The following is a 21,415-nucleotide window of genomic DNA, read 5'->3' as shown; positions in this document are numbered from 1 at the left end:
AGTCCATCATCTTCCAGACAAGAGGCATGCTCAGAACCATGACCCATGCAGAAACGTTGGAAGTGTTCTTCCTTGAGGATTGGTCACTCATACTCATACTCTAAATCCTTTAGTAAAATGTGCATCTGAGGTCATTGAAGGCGTAAAGTGTTCACTGGCTATGGGAACCTTTGGAAACACTGCTCACCCACCCTCTTAGTATGTTGATTTTTATGAAAGCTACCAAGACACTTTAAATATATATATATATATATATATAAAGCAAATAAAGCATATATATATATATATATATATATATATAGTAGAATACAGAAGAGTAAACACAATACATGGTGATCTGGATTATTTGGAAAGGATCGAGATTTATGTATTCTGCTGCTGCTGCTGTTACTACTACTACTATTAGTTTTTCTAGTTTTCAGTTGCATGCACTATTTGTAATGGCATATATCATTTTTATAATCTGATGACTTCCCTAAAGGTTCACAAGGAGCTTCTACTGGATCTTAAAGTGGGCTGGCATTTGAAATGTTTGTTTAAACCCGCTTCTATTTAGGCATCATGTTGTGCTGCTCTGGAAATGCCATTCCCCTCTGACATCCTGCAGGTCATCCTGGATTATATTTACACTGACGAAGCTGTTATAGTAAAAGGTAAGGACTTTAATAGAATGGGAATAAATTACATGTTTGGGAATCTGGGAACAGGAGGAGGAGGAGGAGGAGATGAAAATAGTATTAATAGCAAAAATGCCAGCTTAATGGATTAAATTGCACAAATGGTATAATGTCATGTAAATCCAACAATTAAAACGTAGTATTACACAATATTAAAAATAGTTCGAAACAAGTGTAAAAAGCCAGGATAAGGATGTTTCTCTTCAGCATTTGGTGAAAGCAGTGCAATGAAGGCACCAGACATACCTGTGTGGTTAAGCGAATTCCACAACTAAGGGACTGCTGCCGCGACTGCCCTGAGCTTCTGAGGGCAATGGAGCAACCAAGAGGGCACCCTCCACTCATGTTAGCACCTTGAGAAGTTAGGGAAGGATGTGATCTTTCAGGTATTTGGGGCCTGAGTGGTTTAGGGCTTTGAACATTAAAGTGAGTACCTTGAATTTGGCCTGGAAATGAACTGGTAAGCAGGGCAACTCTTTTAAAATGGCATGTATGAGACCCGAAGGAGCTCCACCCAGTCATCTGGCTGTTGCATTTTGGATCAAGTTTCTGAGTCATCTTCAAGGGCAGCCCCACGTGGAACGTATTACAATGATCCAGTCTGGAAGTTACTGGAACATGGAGCACAGTGGCCAAGTCATTTCTGTACAAAAGGGGCCACCACTGTAGCTGAAAAAAAAGCCATTTCTAAGCACCTGAGCCTCCAGTGAGAGTGTTAAATTCAGGAGCACCCCGAAGCTGCCGGTCATCTCCCCACCTCCTGGAACACGAGCAGTCAGGACACATAGTACCTCTGTCTTTTCAGGACCGAGCTTTCTCCAAGCACTGATCTAACACACCAGCTGCCTCTCCTGGTTTAATTGGAGCAGAGAGATAGAGCTGGGTGTCATCTGCATATTGACCACTCTTTACTCCAAATCACCTTATGACAGAGATGCAGATGGCTGATTATGTAAAAATGGCATCCTGTCTTCCCTAAACCAGACAAATATGAAAGGGTAGAAGAGGGTTGAGGCAACTACTAGATCTACTAGGACTAGAACAAGTACTGGGAAGTTGCAAAGGCTGCAGATTAAGGTTGCAGAAAGCTGAGATCTGTACCTTTTTCGGTAGCCTCAGTATGGCGCACAGAATAGGGATAGGTTTTTTTTCTAGAGAGTGACTTGCACATTCCAGGCTAACTAATCATCTGAAGCCGTTTGCAGTTGAGTGGGCTGATTCATACTGTGTTATGTTAGACTATAATCTTGGCTGAGTTCACAGATAGACAATAAATAGAGAAAGTTGGAAACTAGGCTCAAGATACAATTTTCCAATGATTTCCAGAATCTCAAAATGTGGAATTCATCTGCAATATTCTTGTGGTAGCGGATCAGCTCCTTACATTACGACTGAAAGAAATCTGCGAAGTAGCCATTACCGAAAAACGTAAGTTGTTACTGGATTGACCCTGTAGTAATGCTACTTATTGTTTTAAAGTTACACAATAGCTCGCATGAATGTCAAAACATGATGTTGTTTATTGCACATCATTGTAGTGTGCCTGTTAAAATAAAATGTTTAGGCCCAATGAGGTTCAAATTTTGCTGTAAGGAACCCTAGTAATGGTGGATAAACTTTCTGAAATATTTCCATAAATCTTTCTTTGCAGTATGCACCTGTGGAGCATGAATGGAGGAATTTTAGATAATGCATTCCATTTGTGCAAGTCCAAATGGCTTTGTTAGTGCCCCAGATGATCTATGTACATACCCCAGAATTTTCTGCAAAGCACTATAAATTTATATTGTGGATAAGTGGCATTTTAACAGAAATGGCTTGGAAAATGTATTCTCTTCCTTTCTCCCCAATTTCAGTTACTTTGAAGAATGCTGCTGAGCTTCTGGAGTTTGCAGCTATGTACAACGCTGAGCAATTGAAACAATCTTGCTTGCAATTCATCGTTCTAAACATGGCAGCTATACTTGAAACAAGGTAAAAGCAATCCCTGGCACTCCATGCTCAACTACTGTCTCAGACCATAACCCACAGGGAAATGAGTAGTATATTAATGTGCATTGATAGTTTCCTGCTTTGACATCAACACACCAGATTTAAAAAGCAGTTTGAAAATGTAACACATGAACATTTTAAAATAAAAGAGCTGGCAAGCAAGTGACATTGATAAACACATGCGATTTAAAGAGAATGCCTGTGTCACATTTCAAACAGATTTTCAGAATGGCACGAGGGAGCCATTATTTAAAAGGTTTTGGAGGTTTGGCAAAAGTAACTATAGCTCCCTTCGGGCATTAAGGCTCATGTGCTGAGTAACAGGGGCACGCCAAGTAGTGTACAGGGCCTTTGAGTATTCAGCTGTGTACAGATAAGCTTTGTCAGCATAGATAGATGTGCTGTTCATCTGAAGGCTAGTGGATTCATGGTATTGCCACTTCCTGCTGCCATATCACTCAACACAGGAGCATTAAAGCCTGAAGAGGGTTTGTGCCTGTACTGGATCCCTGTCTTTTACCACATCAGTTTCAAGTTACATGGGCCTAGCCTCTAGATTTCCCAGTTCTGTTCTCTTAATATTTACCACTCAGATCTTTTTCTCTTCTCTTTGATCCATTTTGCTACTGGTGCCTTCTGAATGACAGGCTGCATCCCATGTCTAAACCAACCTTCCAGATATTTTGGACCACAACTCCCATTAGTCCCAGCCAGCATAGCCAGTAGTCAGGTTTGATGGGAATTGTAGTCAAAAACATGGAGGGCACCAGATTGGGAGAGGTTGCTCTACATAATCTCTGCTCTTGTCTGTTCTCTTTCCTTTCATCATTTCTCCTTGCATACTTCACCCGCAGATTCTCTTTTCTGTGCCGTCATAGCAGCACCTGTAGTTCTCTGCTTGATTCCTGGTCCTGGGAAGTTGTTATCTGGAGAGCTGTTGTACCATTACTCTTTCCACCCACTCACACTTGTACCATTAATAATAATAATAAAAAGATTACCTGGAAATTCTAGAATTGGGACTTAGCCAAGAGACAGTTCACAAGCAGGCATTTACAGGTCTAAGGTCTGTAGCAACTCAGTCGACCCCCAGCACTTTAGAATCTTGTTCTGTTATCAGTACACCCAAATACTTTATGAATTAAGTAGAATTTATCAAGATTGCCTTTCATTTCCTTGTGCTTGGGCACAACTAAATGTTGAATGTCATCAGCGAGCCACTCTTGAATTTGCATTTAATATGTGTTTGTCTTAGGGCTCTAGATGTTTTAAGTGATGACGTTTTGAAGGACCTTTCCGTTTCCTACAGAAAAATGGTAAGTGCTATTATTCGTTTAAGTAGGCTAGATTTTAAAGCAGCTTGAGTGATGAAATGTCTTGATATGTCTTTTGTTAAAAGAAATTCTGACCAATTTATTTTCTAATTGTGCAGCATTGATAATCTGTCTCATGGTTTAAATTGCCATAATAGAAAAAGAGTCCCGCAGATACTAAAGCAAGACTCCTCCAGAGTCTGCTGAACTGTCGTTATAATGAATAAAATATAGGTTTAGAAACTTTGTCAAGGCTTCACCAGGTATTTACAACTTTACTTGGATTATATTACTGCAAATGTTTTAGGTTACTTTGTGAATCATCTATATATGCCAACACATCCTTAGATTAATCGTATGGAGGGTTTCTCTACCATGCCATATTTTAAACAAGGGGTGGGTGGCTGTTCATTTTTGGTCTGAGGGCCACATTTACCCTGGGGCAAGCCTCTGGGAGCCATATACCAGCAGTGTATGTGGCCCTCTTGACTGAAATAATCAGTCCAATGACCTGGGAGCACTGGGCTCCATCCACAGCAGTGCTTTGCCACCTTTAATGTTTGTTCTCTTTGCTGCCACCAAAAATAGTGGTGTCTGGGTGCAGGGAGACAAAAATATGTGGGAAATGAAGCCCCCAAACTGGGGGTTAGTCACTCTTCTTCCAAACTGGATTTTATGGGATTTCAAAACTCACAACAGCATAGATTTTTAAAATATGCATTCAGTGCCTACCTGTTTTTCCTAGTGCACAGCTTAACAAGCATTTGTGATGTTGTAGATTCCTGCTATGGTCAGAAGGGTAATTACTCCATACCAAGATGGCCCTGATATTAGTTCCTTGGAGCCTGAGGAAGGAGAAACCTTTGTCTTCCTGAAAGAAGAGCTGAGTGCAGAGCAAACTACTCAGTAAGTGTCTGCCTGCCCTCCACCTTCTACTGCTGTGAGTGACGAGGCTTCTAGTGTGGCGGTAGCTCTGTTGCTTCACAGAGCCTCAGCTTCAGGTTTGGATTGCTCTGCTCACCTCTCGCCTGCTGTGTTCCTATTTGTTTTCAGTTATTCTAAGCAGCAAATCTCACGTTAGAATGGAACAATGTGGATTGGTGTCAGTAAACACATTCCGTATAAAAGTTTTTAAATGTCAGAATTTTCTTTGGTAAGGAAAAACTACTGCCCATACATCTTTTGGTTCAAATAGTAAGGGGGACTGGGGTGGGATGGAGAAAGGATTATGAGAGTAATTTGCTTTTAAATGCACTGTGTTATGTTCCCTGGGTGTCGTAAATCCCCAGTGTGAATCTCATTATCCCAATTCAGAGCTGAGCAAGAAAAGATGGAGAAAGGGTATTTGTTAAAGCAGGGGATGATTTCTAGAGCTCAGACACTTAAATTTAAAGAAACAAATTCTTGTATTTTTATTTTTAAAAAACGTTTGTCTAAAATAGCTTTTAAAAAATAGGTTAGGAAAAGACACAGTCCTGATATTGGGAAAACTTGGGCCTGGGAGAATATAGTAAGAAAAGTTGAAATTCTGTTTGTCACAATAAAAAAAGTAAGTGGAATCTAAATAAAAGTGTTTTGCTTTAATCCAGGGAAGCTCTTTTCAGAAAAGCAAAAGCAAAGGCGAAGAAGAAGCCACGAAAACGGTCAGACAGCTCAGGAGGGTATAACCTTTCTGATATTATTCAGAGCCCACCCTCTACAGGTTAGTGGCAGATGAGCTTTGTTTTCACTACTGATTTGTAGATTGCTTTTAAAGTGGTCGTCAGTTAAGTAAATAATAGTAATAATCTGCATACTCACAAAGTAGTATTGTACTAGGTATGGTTCTCATTTCTATTAGTTCTGTAATGCCAGAGTTAGCTCTGGGATGCATGGATCTTAACATGGTTGAAGACTAGTCACCTAATACATTGTGAATATTGTATGGATCATGTAGGAAGCAATTAGTATGCATGCTTTCTTGATACTTTGGTCGAGTTATTTGTGGCTCTCTACCTGTTCCTCTAGAGCCCCTTCCACCTGACAGGATCAGCGGAAGGTTTCTGATTCACATGTGTCAGCTGCCAATTTGTTTTTCATGTACTATTGTAAATCTGTTGTATCGTGTGACAATCGTTTTCCAGGCTGAAAAGTTGTTGGTGTGAGTGACTTGCTGGGGCTTGTTGCTACTGTATTGCCATTTGTTTTTCCTTTCATTGTGGCTGTGGACTTGATAATACATAATGTTTTGATTAAGCTCTGTAAATTGTACCCCAAGGCTGCAAAGAGCTGTGCTGAAATGAGACAGGGCTTTCCTCTGACCTCTGAAAACAGTTGCAGGCAACTTCATTGCAGTAAAAGTCATGAAGCCAGTTCACTTGTGCAAGATGTGGTGCATTCAGCTGCTGCTGTTTCTCTCTGTCTCTGTGTCTCTCTCACTCTCTCTCCATTATATGCAAGAGTTTCCTCTCAGTAGTCCATAACAAAGTATAGAAAACGGAAATCTTCAATTGAAAAACACGTTACGTTATTCTGTATCGCAAGATGGCTTGTTTGTATCATTATTACAGTACAACTATACAAGCATAATAGATAACCTGATCACTGGTGTTGACTCCCAGAACTTCAACAGGACCTTGCAGAAACAAACAACTTCAAGGGATGTCAGAATACATACATGCACACATATTCCTTAGCGTCAAGTTTGGCTGCTGCCCCAGCACAGGCAGCAGTAGCACTGGGCATCAGGAAAAGCAGAAGACACTCTTCTGTTCCCCGTGCCTCTTCATTTCCTAGAAAGTACAGTGGTACCTCAGGTTACAGACACTTTAGGTTACAGACTTTGCGAATCCAGAAATAGTACCTCGGGTTAAGAACTTTGCTTCAGGATGAAATCGTGTGGCGGCAGTGTGGTGGCGGCAGGAGGTCCCATTAGCTAAAGTGGTCCCTTAGGTTAAGAACAGTTTCAGGTTAAGAACGGACCTCCAGAACAAATTAAGTTCTTAACCTGAGGTACCACTGTACAGATAAGTAGTGAAGAGTAAATGGTGAGATTGGAGTGAGGAAGCCATCTGCTAAACTGGCTGGTGTAGCAAGTGTAACTGTTGGCAGTGTGTGCATGCGCCTGGATGCAAGGGTGAGATCAGGGCTGGATCTTTTGAAGTCAAGCAGATGGGCTGTAAGGCATAGGATAGCAATCCCCACCCCAACTCAAACAACTTTTTCATCTCAGGGAACTTACATTGCCAGGATATGGTGTTAATCAAGCTTGAATTACAGAGACTAACCATTTCTTTTTTCCTTCCTCTCCTAATACTTGTAGGGATACTGAAACTAGATAAAACCAACTCCATTGAATCCCTCCCTGAAATGCTGACCTCGGATTCTGAAGGTAGCTACGTAGGAGTGAATAGCCCCAGAGATTTGCAGTCCCCTGACTTCACAGCAGGATTCAATGCAGATAAAGTTGAGGTTAGAGCATCTTAATTTCTCTTTTTGCCTCAGTGTTTACTAATTAAATAAAACACAGCATCTAATGTTTTTAAACATGCGTGCCAATCTTTTCTTTTCTTTTGCTTTTGAGTTCGCAAAAAAAAAAGAAGCCAAAAAAGAAGAATAAGCTTGGGGATATTCTTGAACAGCAAACAAACCTTGATGGGTCTTCAAAATTCTGGTGCGGCTGTGATGAGACACATTTAATATATATTCATTTGGTAACTGAATAATGCAGATATTATGTCTCTTCTTTAGTTGGCTTCTTTCTAATCTTTATGTATGCCACATAACAGAATACCTTCTTTGCTTAATGTAGCATAAATTTTAAAGGAGCGAAATGGCTACATTGTTGCATTTAATTGAATAGTTGTATTGGATGCAGTAATATGAATAAGTTATAAAAGGATTCTCTTAGAACTTGAAGGACTGTAGCTCTTATAAATACCACTTACTGTGAACATGATTACACTCTTGAAATACATTCACAGTGCAGTCCAGAGCACCATGCAGGGCTTTTGACATGTTAAGCCACAGACCTTCCACGCTGTGTTGCATGGCAAACCATTTCTAAAGCTGAAGGGTGTTGAAAATCCCACAGAATATTGTGACTTAAAACTGTATAATTTTAGTGTGCTTTGACTTTAGGTGAAAGAGAAAATGTGTGTTTCCAGTGCACACGTTCCAAATGCTAAAAAAGAGGTGAAAATACCCGAGAGAACATCGTTGCAAAAAATATCTCTTCCACAGTGCATTCCTAACAACAAAAACACCTCCGCAAGCTCTTCCAACTGGGTTATCAGCTCTTTTAGGTATATATGTTTGTTCCCACGTGTGTCATGTGCTGAGTTATTAACAGTATTTAAGTTGGTTGCTGATGCCATGAATTAGGTAAGTTAAAATGTGAATTGAATTTCTCCTCCATCCTAGTGAGTCTTCATTGTGGAAGGGAAGTTCACATTCCAGAGGGCATTTGCCCTGCATAGTTGTTGACATGTTTTCTGACGCATCAGATATCCAGGTTATTTAGTGTTAGTTATGCACATTAAGTTAAAAGCAATTATATTGACTCTGTGTTGAAAGTGCTACTTCCCCCTTTTCATTGGTAGTTACTACGACTTTAGCTGTGTAAAAGTTGCAGCCCAAACGTGCTGGCTTTTAAGGATCTACTTCATGGTAGGCTTTGAAAGAAAAGTCACCAAACTTCACACGAACTAATGTATTGGGCATCGTCAGTTAAACTAAAAGCGTCCCTGGTGTTTGCATGTGTTCCCTGAAAAACATATAAAACATTCTATTTGAGGTTTGCCATAATTGAGGAAGGAGACATAAATTATACATCCGGTTACAAAATATATGCAAGATATAGAATATTTCAGTGGTACTTGGCAAGTAGAAGATAAGTAAAAATGGATGTCTTGAAAAGTAACAACTTGTTGTGGTGTTGTTGTTGTTTCATTCAGTCCTGCCAGTCCCCCTGCTATGGATTTAAGAACTATTATGGAAATTGAAGAAAACATGCAAAAATGTGGAAGCATGCCAAAGATAAATTCAGGGTTGGTAAAAGAAAATGATTTAATAAGAGAAATGATAAGATCTACTTGTGTTAATTTAAATTCTTAATTTACTTATAAATTCCTAATTTTTGAGGGGGCACTTTGAAACTTTATTTTGGAAATAATTTTATGGGGCTCTGATCTACCTGATGATATAGCACCTGTCTTGCCTCAGAAATATTGTTTATTAATTGCATGATTGTGTAAAAACAGATCAGGAGGGATAGAATTGAAAGATTTGTCCCTCCTTCCCCCAGCTTCACTGGTGGTATCACAGCTATGCTAATTTAGGACCTACATTGAGCTGTTAGTTTGTGTGATTATTTGATAGGCTGTAGTAAACTGCACGTTTCTGTTTGTAATTTTTAGTAGACCCACTTCTCATGGAAGTAAGCTTTCTCAGAAGCAAAGGAAGCTGATTGCTATGGCTGCTAAGGATAACAGCCCAGAGATTGTGCCAGAGGCAGCCATGCCACCAACACCCCAAAATGCTGCAAAACCAGGGAATGTGTGGTATGTTTCTTAGTATGCCTTAGTGTTAATTCTTGTGGAGGTCTATTTCAGTCTTTAAAATAAGCTTTGTTTCAGCTGAGCAGAACACCTAAGTAACTTACTAAGTGCTGAGGAATTTACCTGAACCCAAGTAGTGTTTTCAGAAGCATATCTTTTCTGGTGTGGGCAAGCTTTCTCAGGGTTCATGAACAAACCTATATATACAAACGACTAACTACAGTGCTAATTTTGAGGAGTTGACTACTCTGTATGAAGTGTGATACTGATCAGTAGGGTTTCAAGAGTCTGGAAAACCAGGCCATTGCAATCATCTATATTTTCTCGGTCAAGCTGCCTTCTACAGAATCATGCTATTGACCCATCTAACTTAGTGCTGTTCACCGTCTTGCCAGAATTCTTTCCTTCTCTTTTGCACCTTTCTTTTTAACTAGAGTTGTCTCAGATTGCATCTGGGACCTTGTACAAAGTAAGTGAATATTGCATTTTCCAAAGCATTTCCAAAGTTTTGTAGTTTTCCACAGTAGCCCAAGGTGAGGGGGGGAAACACACTGGGCACCTTTAAAAATTGCATTATATATCAGTCATGTTTGTATCCTGTGCTTCCTACCAGGAGCTCAGGATACATGACATTTTCCCACTGCATACTCTCAACAGCCCTTTGAACTTGGATTGGCTGAAAGATGATGACTAGGCCAATATTACACAGTGAGCTCCATAGCTGAGCAGACATTTCAACATGGTTGGAAATTTATTTTTCTTTCCACTACAATACATTACACTGGCATACATTGGTGTACTTCAGCTGTGGAATGAGTTTTGGTTTAATTTTAATGTGGGCATAGATGGCCAAACTTCCTTCATAAAATTCCTTTGGCTGCAAAAAATGGAAAATGGCAAACCCCCTAAAAGCTTTAAGCAGACCATCAGTGTGAAATCTTATAGTATTTTTTTCTTTAAAAAGAATTATGGCTCATTGGATAATGGAATTTATTTTAATGTCCTTTTTGAATATATATATATAACACTACTGCTGGATTGATGACAATTCCTCATTAACAAACATGGTTCTCATTAAGGATTCTTGACTTAACTAATTTAGAGTGACAGAAAAGAGTTTGCATTTGTCTTAAGCTTGTTGAGTTCTGGTATAACCCTGACTGCTTTGAAGTCCAAATGAACTCACATGCATACATTTGGCACCACGTTGAGGTTTCCGTGCTTGCAGCATGTGGCATTCTCCAGAACTTTTGTTTTGCAGTGAAACAAGATCCTTGTCTTGGAAATTCAGCAGCTCTACTGGCAAGACAACATGCCAGATGGGTGTGGGACCTTCTGGAACTTTCTTCTTCTTTTTTTGGTTGACATGGAGACTCAATATATCTTAAACCATACTTGCCAAAAGAAACCTCTAGTTTCATGGTTTGCGGGGGGGGGGGGGAGTTAGGACTGTGGAGCGTTGAGCATTTTTGGAAGCACAATTGTTGACAAGCAAATAAAAGGTTGAAGGTAAACTAGCACACACTCCCAGCAAAAAATACCTCTGAACAAGTTTTCAAGGTGCACTTCTTATAATAGTATTTGGTGGGGGAGTGCAGTAATACCTTTGCTGAGAGATGCTGCTTGCATATAACATTTCAATCATCTTCTGACAGGATGGAATAGAAAGCTAAATTGGCATCATGGCAAACATTTCAGATAATGGATTTGAATTTTCATAAATAGCATTTATTTCACTTCTAATGCCTAGGGCTTGTAGTATATTAATTAACAGTTACATGAAAAAGCTTGGAGAAGCTTGGGATGGACTTGACCTATAGGGGCCAGCAACATTGACACTTCAGTTATAACCAAAGTCTGCACAGGAATGTATCCTTCTAGAGAATGAGAGCTTTTAACATCCAGCAGGCAAAGCTTGGAGCATGATACTTACTGTGTTCAAGTAAAGGGCTGTAGCTCAGTGGTAGAGCACCTGCTTTCTCTGGAAAGCCACTTGCCCTCTGCCCGTCAGTTTCCACAGTACTGAGATCATTGGACCAGTGGTCTGACTTAGCATAAGTCATCTTTCTGTGTTCCTCACTTGGGGCTTTTTCCTAGGTCTCTTTCCTCCACTGTCTTTTATTAGGCCTTTGCGCCAGCCTCTAATTCAAACAAGATAGAATTATAGCAGCACACAAAAAACACTTTGCAATAGAAGAGTTGTATTTACTGCTATGCAAAACAGATGGAATAGTACAGTTAAAATAAGCCCTGCTTACTAATCTGTCCAAATAGAAATGTGTAACTTTATTTGAAATTGGCCAAAACCTAAAGAAGGAGACAGGTTTCAGAGCTGCAAGGGTAGTAGCGGATGACTTTCTGCATGGCTTATATTATAATTCTCTTCAACTTTGCTACAGCAGGGATGCTGACTGTGAGCCTGTGAAGTTATCTTGTATTCAGTCTGACCGTTTCAGCCCTCAATGATCTTTCAAGTCTCATGCAAAAGCTTTCCTCAGACCATAGGAGCCAACTTCTAGGGGCCAATGTCCCTTCACCCCCCCAATAAAATATTTGAGAGAGCCAGAGCCCACCAAAGTCAATGGCCATTGTCATTCAAATGGTATGTGTGCCATGTCATGTGATCGATTGTGCAGGGCGAGGCTTATCTAGCCCGCCCAATATTTTATTCAAGTTGGCACCTGTGCCCCAGTCCTGAGTTCAGCAAAACAATTGCCAGTAGTCAGTCTAACTTGAAGCCAAGTATTACTCTCAAAACAAGAGTTGCAAATCAAATTTTGTTCCTTTAAAAAAGAAGTTATTTATAGACTGTGCTCAGAAGATATTTACAACAATGTTAAAAATGGTCTGAAAGGATCTCTCCAATGGGCAACAATGTTTCAGTGTAACTAATGGTAAGGTAAAGTGAAGCCTCATTGTTTGTGAATAGTTGGGGAATAACCAGATCTTCTTTTACCGCCTTTTCCCAATTGCATTAGTACTAGAGTATGTGTCTGCAGCCTTCATCCATCTTTGGTCTTCAGTTGTTGTTGGACTACAATTCCTGTCATCCCCAACCAGTCTCTATGGAATGTGTAGTCCAACATCTAGGGACTCAAGTTTGGGAGTGCTGGGTGAGACTAGTAAGCACTTTTGCCTAGTAACTCCTATCTATTTTGTAGGGTCTTCAGTATACTTAAGATGACTCAATAACTCCAATTGGTTGGTAGGGTATAAATACTCTTAAGTAAATAATAAACAGCCATGGACATGCAACAGATTTGTGTTAATTAGGATTTTCACACAATTTTAGTCTGTTGGTAAAATAATTTTCAGACAGAATGAATGAATGAACTTTATTACTGTCGCAGACCAGGATAGACAGAAAAATCTCTAGGATCTTCTGGAAGTTACAACATAGCAGTGTTTGATTCATTTAGTTTGGTGTGACTCAAATATAGCACAAAAGGTACAAGGGTTTGAGACTTTATCCCTCTTTTCTGCTAAAGGGCTTCTTCATTGCAATCTGCTTCGCCAAAGTCATTCCGTAATCTCTTGGAGGAAGGGAAAAGAACAGTTGGTGCCAGTTCTGGAAAACATTGTGCTAAAGTGATGGACGATGCACAAGATCAAAAATCTCTGAGGTGAGAAAGTATCACATTTATTTGCACGTTTTTGGTGAGCACGGAAGTTGTGCACATCAATATAAAAAGCTATTTAAGTACTTACATACAGAGCATCTCATTTTAGTCAAATATATGTTCTGATAGCATGCTATATTTCATTGTTTTAAAGCTATCATAAACTATCATAAACAGAATAAATGATAGATCACTTACGGTATACTTCCATAATATTGTATAGATATGTCTAATTTGATATCTTAATCAGTGAAGTGGCTTAGGGAAGCTTATTCTCAGTAGCAGATCAAGTGAGACGTGTGTATAATGTTACTTCTTTGGGTTTAACGCCAGTTTAATGTAAGTGAAGAAGTTGGGGGGGGGGATAGAGAGAGAGGTATAGTCTACTTTCTATGTGGCTGTTAAAAAAAATGATCTCTACCTTGAGCCAAGCCATCCCATTAGTGAAGGGAGGCAACATCTATCCCCACTTCCATCCTTTTCATAAATAGATGCCCTGGTTTCTATAGATAAATAAAACTTGCCTTTTTTAAAAAAAAAATCAAATGGAAAATGTGGGATTTATTTTTTTAAAAAGAAAAAGAAAACAAATTCTAGTCAAAATATGTATTCCTCATACTATTCCAGAGACCAGAATTCATGTTGGCTGGCAACCTTTTTACTTCCTTAGGTGATGTTTTTAATCAACAGTTTTTCTGTTAATATTTTATTTGTGTCTCTAGATGCTCAACTGCCACTGCTGTTGGGGCTGAAAATCAACATTTTAATGAACCAACACTGTCGGAAAATCTGAAGTAAGTTGGATTTGTAATTAAAAGTATTTGTAGGAAAATGTCTTCTGCGATATGGTGACATCTTTCATTTGGTAATCTACCTTGCAGCCCTTGGTTAGCAGCATCCTTTATGAGTCCAGTTGTAGCAACAACTATCACATTTGCAGAAATTGTAGAGGAAGAACTCCAGCAAGAAGCTGCTCTCATCCGGAGTAGAGAGAAACCTTTAGCTTTGATCCAGGTAAGGCAAAATGCTCAGTACAATAAGTTAAGAGTGGCTGATTACCATTCCTTTTATTTTATTAAGTACATTTTTATCGAGACCTTTGGCCCCAACAAGCTGTTTACAACCACTTTTTTGAAAATACAATCCAATATAACATTCTGCTATGTTGTTTTTTATAATAATAATAATAATAATAATAATAATAATAATAATAATAATAATAATTTATTATTTGTACCCCGCCCATCTGGTTGGGTTTCCCCAGCCACTCTGGGCGGCTTCCAACAAAGATAAAAGATACACTGAAATGTCACATATTAAAAACTTCCCTGAACAGGGCTGCCTTCAGATGTCTTCTGAATGTCAGGTAGATGTTTATTGCTTTGACATCTGATGGGAGGGCATTCCACAGGGCGGGCGCCAATACCGAGAAGGCCCTCTGCCTGGTTCCCTGTAACTTGGCCTCTCGCAGTGAGGGAACCGCCAGAAGGCCCTCGGAGCTGGACCTCAGTGTCCGGGCAGAACGATGGGGGAGGAGACGCTCCTTCAGATATACTGGACTGAGGCCGTTTAGGGCTTTAAAGGTCAGCACCAACACTTTGAATTGTGCTCGGAAACGTACATTATGATATGCTGTGTTATTCACATGCCTTCAGGTCAAGTATTTTCTTAATGCCAGTTCAGTATTATTTGTTTATTTCTCATATCATAATTCCGCCACCTTCCAGGTGTTGTTGGACTACAGCTCACTTCATCCTGACTGTTGGTCATTCTGGGTGGGGCTGATTGGAGTAGGGAGTCTAACAACAGAGCTAGAAATGTCCCCCCTGAATCCAATTTGGGGCCTGATCTGGCATTTCAGAGCATCTCTAGTCAACTTGAATCTGAATAGAGCGAATCAGGAGCCTTAAACTGTGTTTAGTTAGGGTTCTAAAGCCTAACTAAGCATGCAGTTGGGGCAGGGGAAAGGAGATGCAGGCAGACGTCCTGCATCCTCTGCATTCTGTCCACTCCCCCCACCAACTCACAAATCACCCAATGCCTTAAACTGCTCCAAGCCCAATTTGGTATGAGCTTCAGCTGGAGCAGTTGCACAGGCCAGTCCAACAACAACTGGAGGCCCTTCCCTTGATTTAGCTAGTCCTAACCAATAGATCTATGTGCTCAGTTGATTCCCTTGTGCCATAGTTCAAGAGAGGTTGGATGTGTTGTTTCCTTAATGGGAGAATGTGGGATTACAGTTAATTACGTCTCACGAGGCTTTGCCGTGCTACTGAGTTTGCCAGAAGATTTGGTCACTTTGAGGCTTAAGGGTCTGGTGACATCCGTTCTTATCTGCTTGTGTAAACATCATCCTTAGCCCTGTCAGAATTCAAAAAATATCACCCTCCCCTTTCTTCCTCTCTTCTTTCAGATAGAAGAACGTGCTATCCAGGACCTGTTAATCCACTATCAAGCAGTAGGCAACCCCGATGAGTTTGTTGTGGTTGAAAGGTCTCCACAAGGGCCAATAGCAGCTCCAATGTGGAACAAGCATTGATCTGGACTAATCTTGGATTTTAGGAAGATGTGTGCCCTAAGATTGAGGATAGTAACGTGTGTCCATCTCTTTTCAACATAGTACCTGCTTTGAAAATGTATCTTCCTTATCCGACTGCATTACTAATTGTTCATATTACGAAGGTTCATATTATGAAGATGGAGAATGAAGTCTGCATATACTTAGAACTAAGTATATGTAGTTTTAAGTAGGGCTGTATGAGCTTACCCTTTTAGTAATTAGCAAAAGGTGGAAAGCCAAGTGTTTTTTCTCCAGTTAACAACAGCTGAACTGTCAATATCATGCATACATGTTGAATTAATGCAAATGAATGATCAGCCAGAATACCACAAATTTTGATTTCCTAAATTTTGTTACTGTGTGTGGAATAAGAGAAAAAGAAAAAAAATGTTGTCTGCTGAAGCAATGGTATCCAATGTCTGGTATGTTTCGGTGCCTCATTCTTGCTATTCTGGACAATGCTTGTTGCCATCATGCCTTATACAAACAAGTCTGTACTGGGTAGGCATTTCGTGCTGGTTTAAGTAGGTATTCAAGTTCTTCTGAGACTGCCCTTGTAATAATGCAGACTTTACTGTTCTGGGAGTCCAGATCAAATAGAAAAAAGGCATATTTTGGCTTGTATGGCAAAAATGGGAAGGGGATAGGTAGCAGCATGCTAAACTGCAAAATATTTCCAGAAAAGCACATGCTATTAATTAAGCATTAAAACTATTCATACAAATGAGCATTGCATTTTGACAATTTTCACTTGTAACAGATGCATTGGTACTCTGTGTTCAAAACCCAATGCCTGATTGTGGATGATTTTTCTTGTCATTGGAAAGTCTTATAAAAGAATGTTTGTTAACTGTATTAAAAGTGCTGTTGGTCCGATCAGAGTTTGTGTATGTGTGGGTGTGGGGAGGCCAAATTTCAATTATCTCAACATTTGTTGAAATGATGAGGAAGCTTTTGGAGATTGTTGATCTCCACCTCCCTGATGTGACTGCAACGTCTTTCACTCCTTTGATTGCGGGGCTGATTTGACTGGTCTGATTGACCAGGTGGGTGTCCCCTTCCTCATTCACTACTCCTTGGCCAGAGGTATGTGATAGCTACACTTCTCTGATAGAACCTCCAAACTCCCATCAGCCAAAATCAACATGACCAATGGTCAGGGATGATGTTAGTTGGAGCCGCAGTTTAGTCACCTGTAGTCTACATTAAATTTAGTTGTATCTCATGGTGTGCAGTTGAACACCAAAAATTACTCTTTAAACACAATAAAGAGCAAGTGGTGGTTTAGCATGAGCTACCACAGGATATACATTAGTTAGCGGGTTATTTTTGTGGATTAGCTGAATTATTTTTATAGCACCCACTGTTTCCACATTTTAATAACACATTTTTAATGTTCTAGATGACTAGTGTAGATCCGCCCTCTGTTTCCCCCCTCAAGTTAAGGTCTTTCATAACGCTTCATATATACAACAGGTGTACCTATGGCTGATTTTCTCATGTACTGGTGAAGGCGCTCAATATAGCTCTTTTTGTGAGTGGGAAGAGTGAGAAAAAGACTGCACTGCACAAGTTTTCAAAATACCAAGCAAAAAGACAGTTGACTAGACAAAATTCTTATTATTGCACAAGAAAATAATGGAGTGTATAACTGATAATTCCTAGTTGTTAGTTGAGCAGTATGATGTGGCTATATTCAGAATCAACTGATGAAGGAGGACTCATGACAAATATCATGGATATAACATAAATCTTCCTCTGTGTAACTAAAATTACTAACCTTGGTGTTCCAAATTAAGAGTTAGTCCTTGGAACATCATCTGAGCTTTCTTGACACTATTGGGGAATCACAGGAGCTGCATTTTCTTGTTCACTCTCGAGTAGTAATTTCAAACATACAATGAATATGCTTCAACTACATGCCTGTCGTGTTATGGTCATTTTATTTATATATTTTTTAAGGTGCCTGCTTCTCCCAAAGGGACAAATCAAAATTTGGAGAAGGTGCCAACTGTGAGCTCCTGACTTTGCTTAAGGTCCAGATTTAATCCTTGCCTCCCCCTCCTCCAGTTCGTCTGTTATAATTACAGAGCGAGTCCCTTGCCAGCGACAGTCACAAAATAAATTAGTGCTGTCTGGCTATTAAACTGTTCCTTCTGTAAACTCTTTGCAAATGGGCAAAAGTCCATCACTTTATTATTTTGATGTAAATGAATTTTGTACCCTTGAACTCCAAAAAGTAGATTTTGCAATATTATGTACAAAGGAATTGCATGACACACTCTCAGGATTGGTGCTGCTTTTAAAAAATTGTTGTTCTAGGTGTACATGTAAATTTTAGGATTCCCTAAAATTTATTTATATATTTTCCTGTAAAACAAGATGGCTTATTATGAGGAAATGACCTCTTTCTTTGAAGGATTGCCAACTACTCCCCAAAACTGATACCTTTACTGGAAAAAAAACAAAAAAACCTCACAACTTCAGTTCTGAATACTGTAGGCGGACAGTTAATGGCACTGTGTGTGTCATCTGTGAAAAGTGACACTGCCAGTGTTTACACGAGAGTCATCTTAAGCACTCATCGAGGAAATACAATCAGCAGCTATGATGTTCTCTCATTTGCAATAGTATCCTTGAATTTTGGAGCTTTTAGAACTTTTTTAGCCTGCAGGCTGTGCATTCATACTTGGCAGCTCAAAAATTGCACACCTGCTTATGTGTTATTAAAAAAAAGAAAAATCTCTTGCCAATGAACCCAATTCTCTCCTACAAGGCAATTCCCTTCTCCCTTCCTGTTGCCAATCTGTTACGCAAGAATTCCACACAGGACCACTGTCCCCTATTAAAAAAATCCTGTGGGAGTCTTGCACCGAAGCTCAAATACAGTGTGGGAAAGCCATAAATGCACAGTCTTAATTATGTGCAAAGACTTATTTGTGTTGCCTTTCGGGCTGTGGCAGAGGAATAAATACGGATATAAGCCCAACAAACAGAAACTGTATTAATGCTACATCAAAATGCCATTGCAAAATTCAAGAGTTTCTGCATCTGCTGGAAAACAACCATGACATATTTCTTTAAAGAGAAACACAAAATATTAAAAAAAGAGAAGAGGAATGCACAAGGAAAATGCCACTTCTCAAAATGGAGGCGGCGTTCTGGACTTGACCCATGGATTATTGGATGCCCTCTAGTAACGAAATGAGAGAGAGTATGCAAGCAACTCTTACAGGTGAACCCCAAATAAAACAGTTGTGTGTGTATATCTGTGTGGTTGCCTTGGCGCACAGGTGGGAATAATTTACCGTATTTTTTGCTCTATAAGACTTACCTTTTCCCTCCTAAAAAGTAAGGGAAAATTGTGTGCGTCTTATGGAGCGAATGCAGGCTGCACAGCTATCCCAGAAGCCAGAACAGCAAGAGGGATTGCTGCTTTCACTGCACAGCAATCCCTCTTGCTGTTCTGGCTTCTGAGATTCAAAATCTTTTTTTTTCTTGTTTTCCTCCTTCAAAAACTATGTGCGTCTTGTGGTCTGGTGCGTCTTATAGAGCGAAAAATACAGTACTTGGGCTCATGTTAAAGTCCTTTGAATCCCAATAGTTGTGTTAACCTCTGGACATTTAGGTAGAAATGATCCTAGCAAAATAGTGGCAACCAAACTATAGATAATAACATCCTCAAACCATTAATGTTGACGTGATCCTCAAAGTTACCCATGCTGAGATTCTATCAGGGTCTCCCGTTCACTCTACAAATACTCCATGTAATTTAGGACTTAACTGCAGCATCCCTAACCGCTGTAGCTTAACATATAATGTTGAAACTTATATGCTTATTCACCTATGATATAGTTAAATGGATTAAGTAAATGTATTTGGGTACAAACTGAGGGCTGGTTACTTACTGCACATAACTGTTTTGCACAGTTTGAAGACCTCATCCAGTGCTTGTAAAAGACTCCAGCATTCCAGGTGAAGTGTCCATGACTTGCATCTACTATTTCAAGGCCTGCTATGACTTCTACCACTAAAGCTACAAATTCTACAAAGTTCAGCAAATCCCATGCAAATCAGACTGTCCTCGATTGTAAACATGTAGCTGATTTTTCCATAGCGTGGTGTTGATTGCATTCCTTACAGTTATATACTGCCTTTTCCTCCTAGCAGCACAAGGCAGTGTACATGGTTCACCCCTCCCCAACTTATCCTCACAACAACCCTGTGTGATAGGTTAGACCGTGGCTGCTCCAATGTCACCCGGTAACCTTCATGAATGAGTGAGGATTGGAAACCTGGTCTTCCAAGTCATAGTCCAACGCTCTAATCCAGAGCTTTCCAAATGTTCACGTTGACACACTTTTTAGACATGCATCATTTCGTAACACAGTAATTCATCTATACACTTAGTGTCAGATGTTCACCTCAGGTAGGAGAGACTGAATGCAGCAGAGGGACTCTGTGGCCCTCAAAGCTCTTCCTAGATCATGTTCCCTACCCAGGTCGCACTTTACATATGCCTTGGTCTATGCGCTCCTCAGGTTCTTTGGACTGGCTGGAACATGTCCTTTAACTATGTCATGATGCCTCTTGCTTGCCTGAATGGAGGATGCAGAGGATGGGTGGGTGACAAACCAGGCTTTTCTACAGGTGGGATGGAGTATGCTTAACAAAGTCATTTGCCACTGGCCCTGCCTACATTTTGCCTCTGGCCACACCTACTATGGGCTCTGCTCCTGTCCCAGCTCCTGCCAACCTAGCAGTTCGAAAGCACACCATTGCAAGTAGATAAATAGGTACCGCAGTGGCGGGAAGGTAAATAGTGTTTCCGTGCGTTTTGGCTTCCACCACTGTTCCATTGCACCAGAAGTGGTTTAGTCATGGTGGACACATGACCTGGAAAGCTGTCTGTGGACAAACACTGGCTCCCTTGGCCTGAAAGCAAAATGAGTGCCGCAACATCATAGTCGCCTTTGACTGGACTTAACTGTCCAGGGGTCCTTTACCTTACTGTTAAAAGCTAAGTGTTCTTTGAAATTTTAGAAATCCTGGTTTTCCCTTGCAAAATACAACAGTGTTCCCCACCCCAAGTGCTGCTGCTCAAACTCCCCCCCCCACTTTATACAGTTCAATATAATAATGATCTCCTGCATTACATCTGTTTCAATCCTAGTTGTTTACAGTGAAATTGGCATAAGACATGATTGTATGTATCTGCAAGATTCTCTTGCTGCTAGCTTTTCCCACCCGAAAGCAAACAAAGGCTTTTGATCTGTGTGGTACACAATGGTATCTAAAATGCCAAATGGTTGGCTTGTTTGAACCAGGCTGACCCAAGTGATTATGTTGATTTTCTTCTTTCAGAGGCCATTTCTGTTTACCTTGACTTTTGCTCTATCTCACAAACTTCAAAGCAGCCTACATTATTGTCTAGCCCTTCCCCTAATCAAACTATTCATGTGGCCTTCTTGCATCTTCAAGCTGCTGTTAATTTCCTCCCAGACTGTACTGTACTTATACCACCAGCCATAAATATTCCTATTGTCTTGTTGCTTAATGCAGATGTTCTTATTTACGGAGAGGAGATCAAAGAGCTGCCAATTAATGGTTAAGTCTGTAAATGTTATACAAATATTCCTTTGGTTCTATGCACAATCACTTGGGAACAAGTTCTTAGGAGGACCAAACTTAGTGTTGGGGGTGAGATTTCATTAGG

At 40.0% G+C, this 21,415-nt stretch overlaps 1 protein-coding gene across 1 annotated transcript in view; it reads left to right on the top strand.

The window, feature by feature from the left end:
* Positions 1-16,575, top strand: part of IBTK (inhibitor of Bruton tyrosine kinase) — a 43,922-nt gene extending 27,347 nt beyond the window's left edge. The window contains exons 16-29 of the mRNA XM_083729932.1: positions 557-653; positions 2,004-2,105; positions 2,534-2,651; positions 3,925-3,985; positions 4,761-4,888; positions 5,572-5,684; positions 7,284-7,432; positions 8,102-8,265; positions 8,917-9,009; positions 9,379-9,522; positions 13,008-13,142; positions 13,862-13,933; positions 14,021-14,153; positions 15,553-16,575. Coding sequence (XP_083586058.1) covers positions 557-653; positions 2,004-2,105; positions 2,534-2,651; positions 3,925-3,985; positions 4,761-4,888; positions 5,572-5,684; positions 7,284-7,432; positions 8,102-8,265; positions 8,917-9,009; positions 9,379-9,522; positions 13,008-13,142; positions 13,862-13,933; positions 14,021-14,153; positions 15,553-15,678 — 1,635 coding nt within the window. The 3' untranslated portion in view covers positions 15,679-16,575. The remainder of the gene's footprint in view (positions 1-556; positions 654-2,003; positions 2,106-2,533; positions 2,652-3,924; positions 3,986-4,760; positions 4,889-5,571; positions 5,685-7,283; positions 7,433-8,101; positions 8,266-8,916; positions 9,010-9,378; positions 9,523-13,007; positions 13,143-13,861; positions 13,934-14,020; positions 14,154-15,552) is intronic.
* Positions 16,576-21,415: the final 4,840 nt, after the last annotated feature.

This window comes from Podarcis gaigeae (genome assembly GCF_964106915.1).
Source record: "Podarcis gaigeae genome assembly, chromosome: 3".
Classification (NCBI taxonomy): domain Eukaryota; kingdom Metazoa; phylum Chordata; class Lepidosauria; order Squamata; family Lacertidae; genus Podarcis; species Podarcis gaigeae.
Note: the sequence above shows the minus strand (reverse complement) of the source record. Positions and strands in the feature narration are given on the sequence as shown.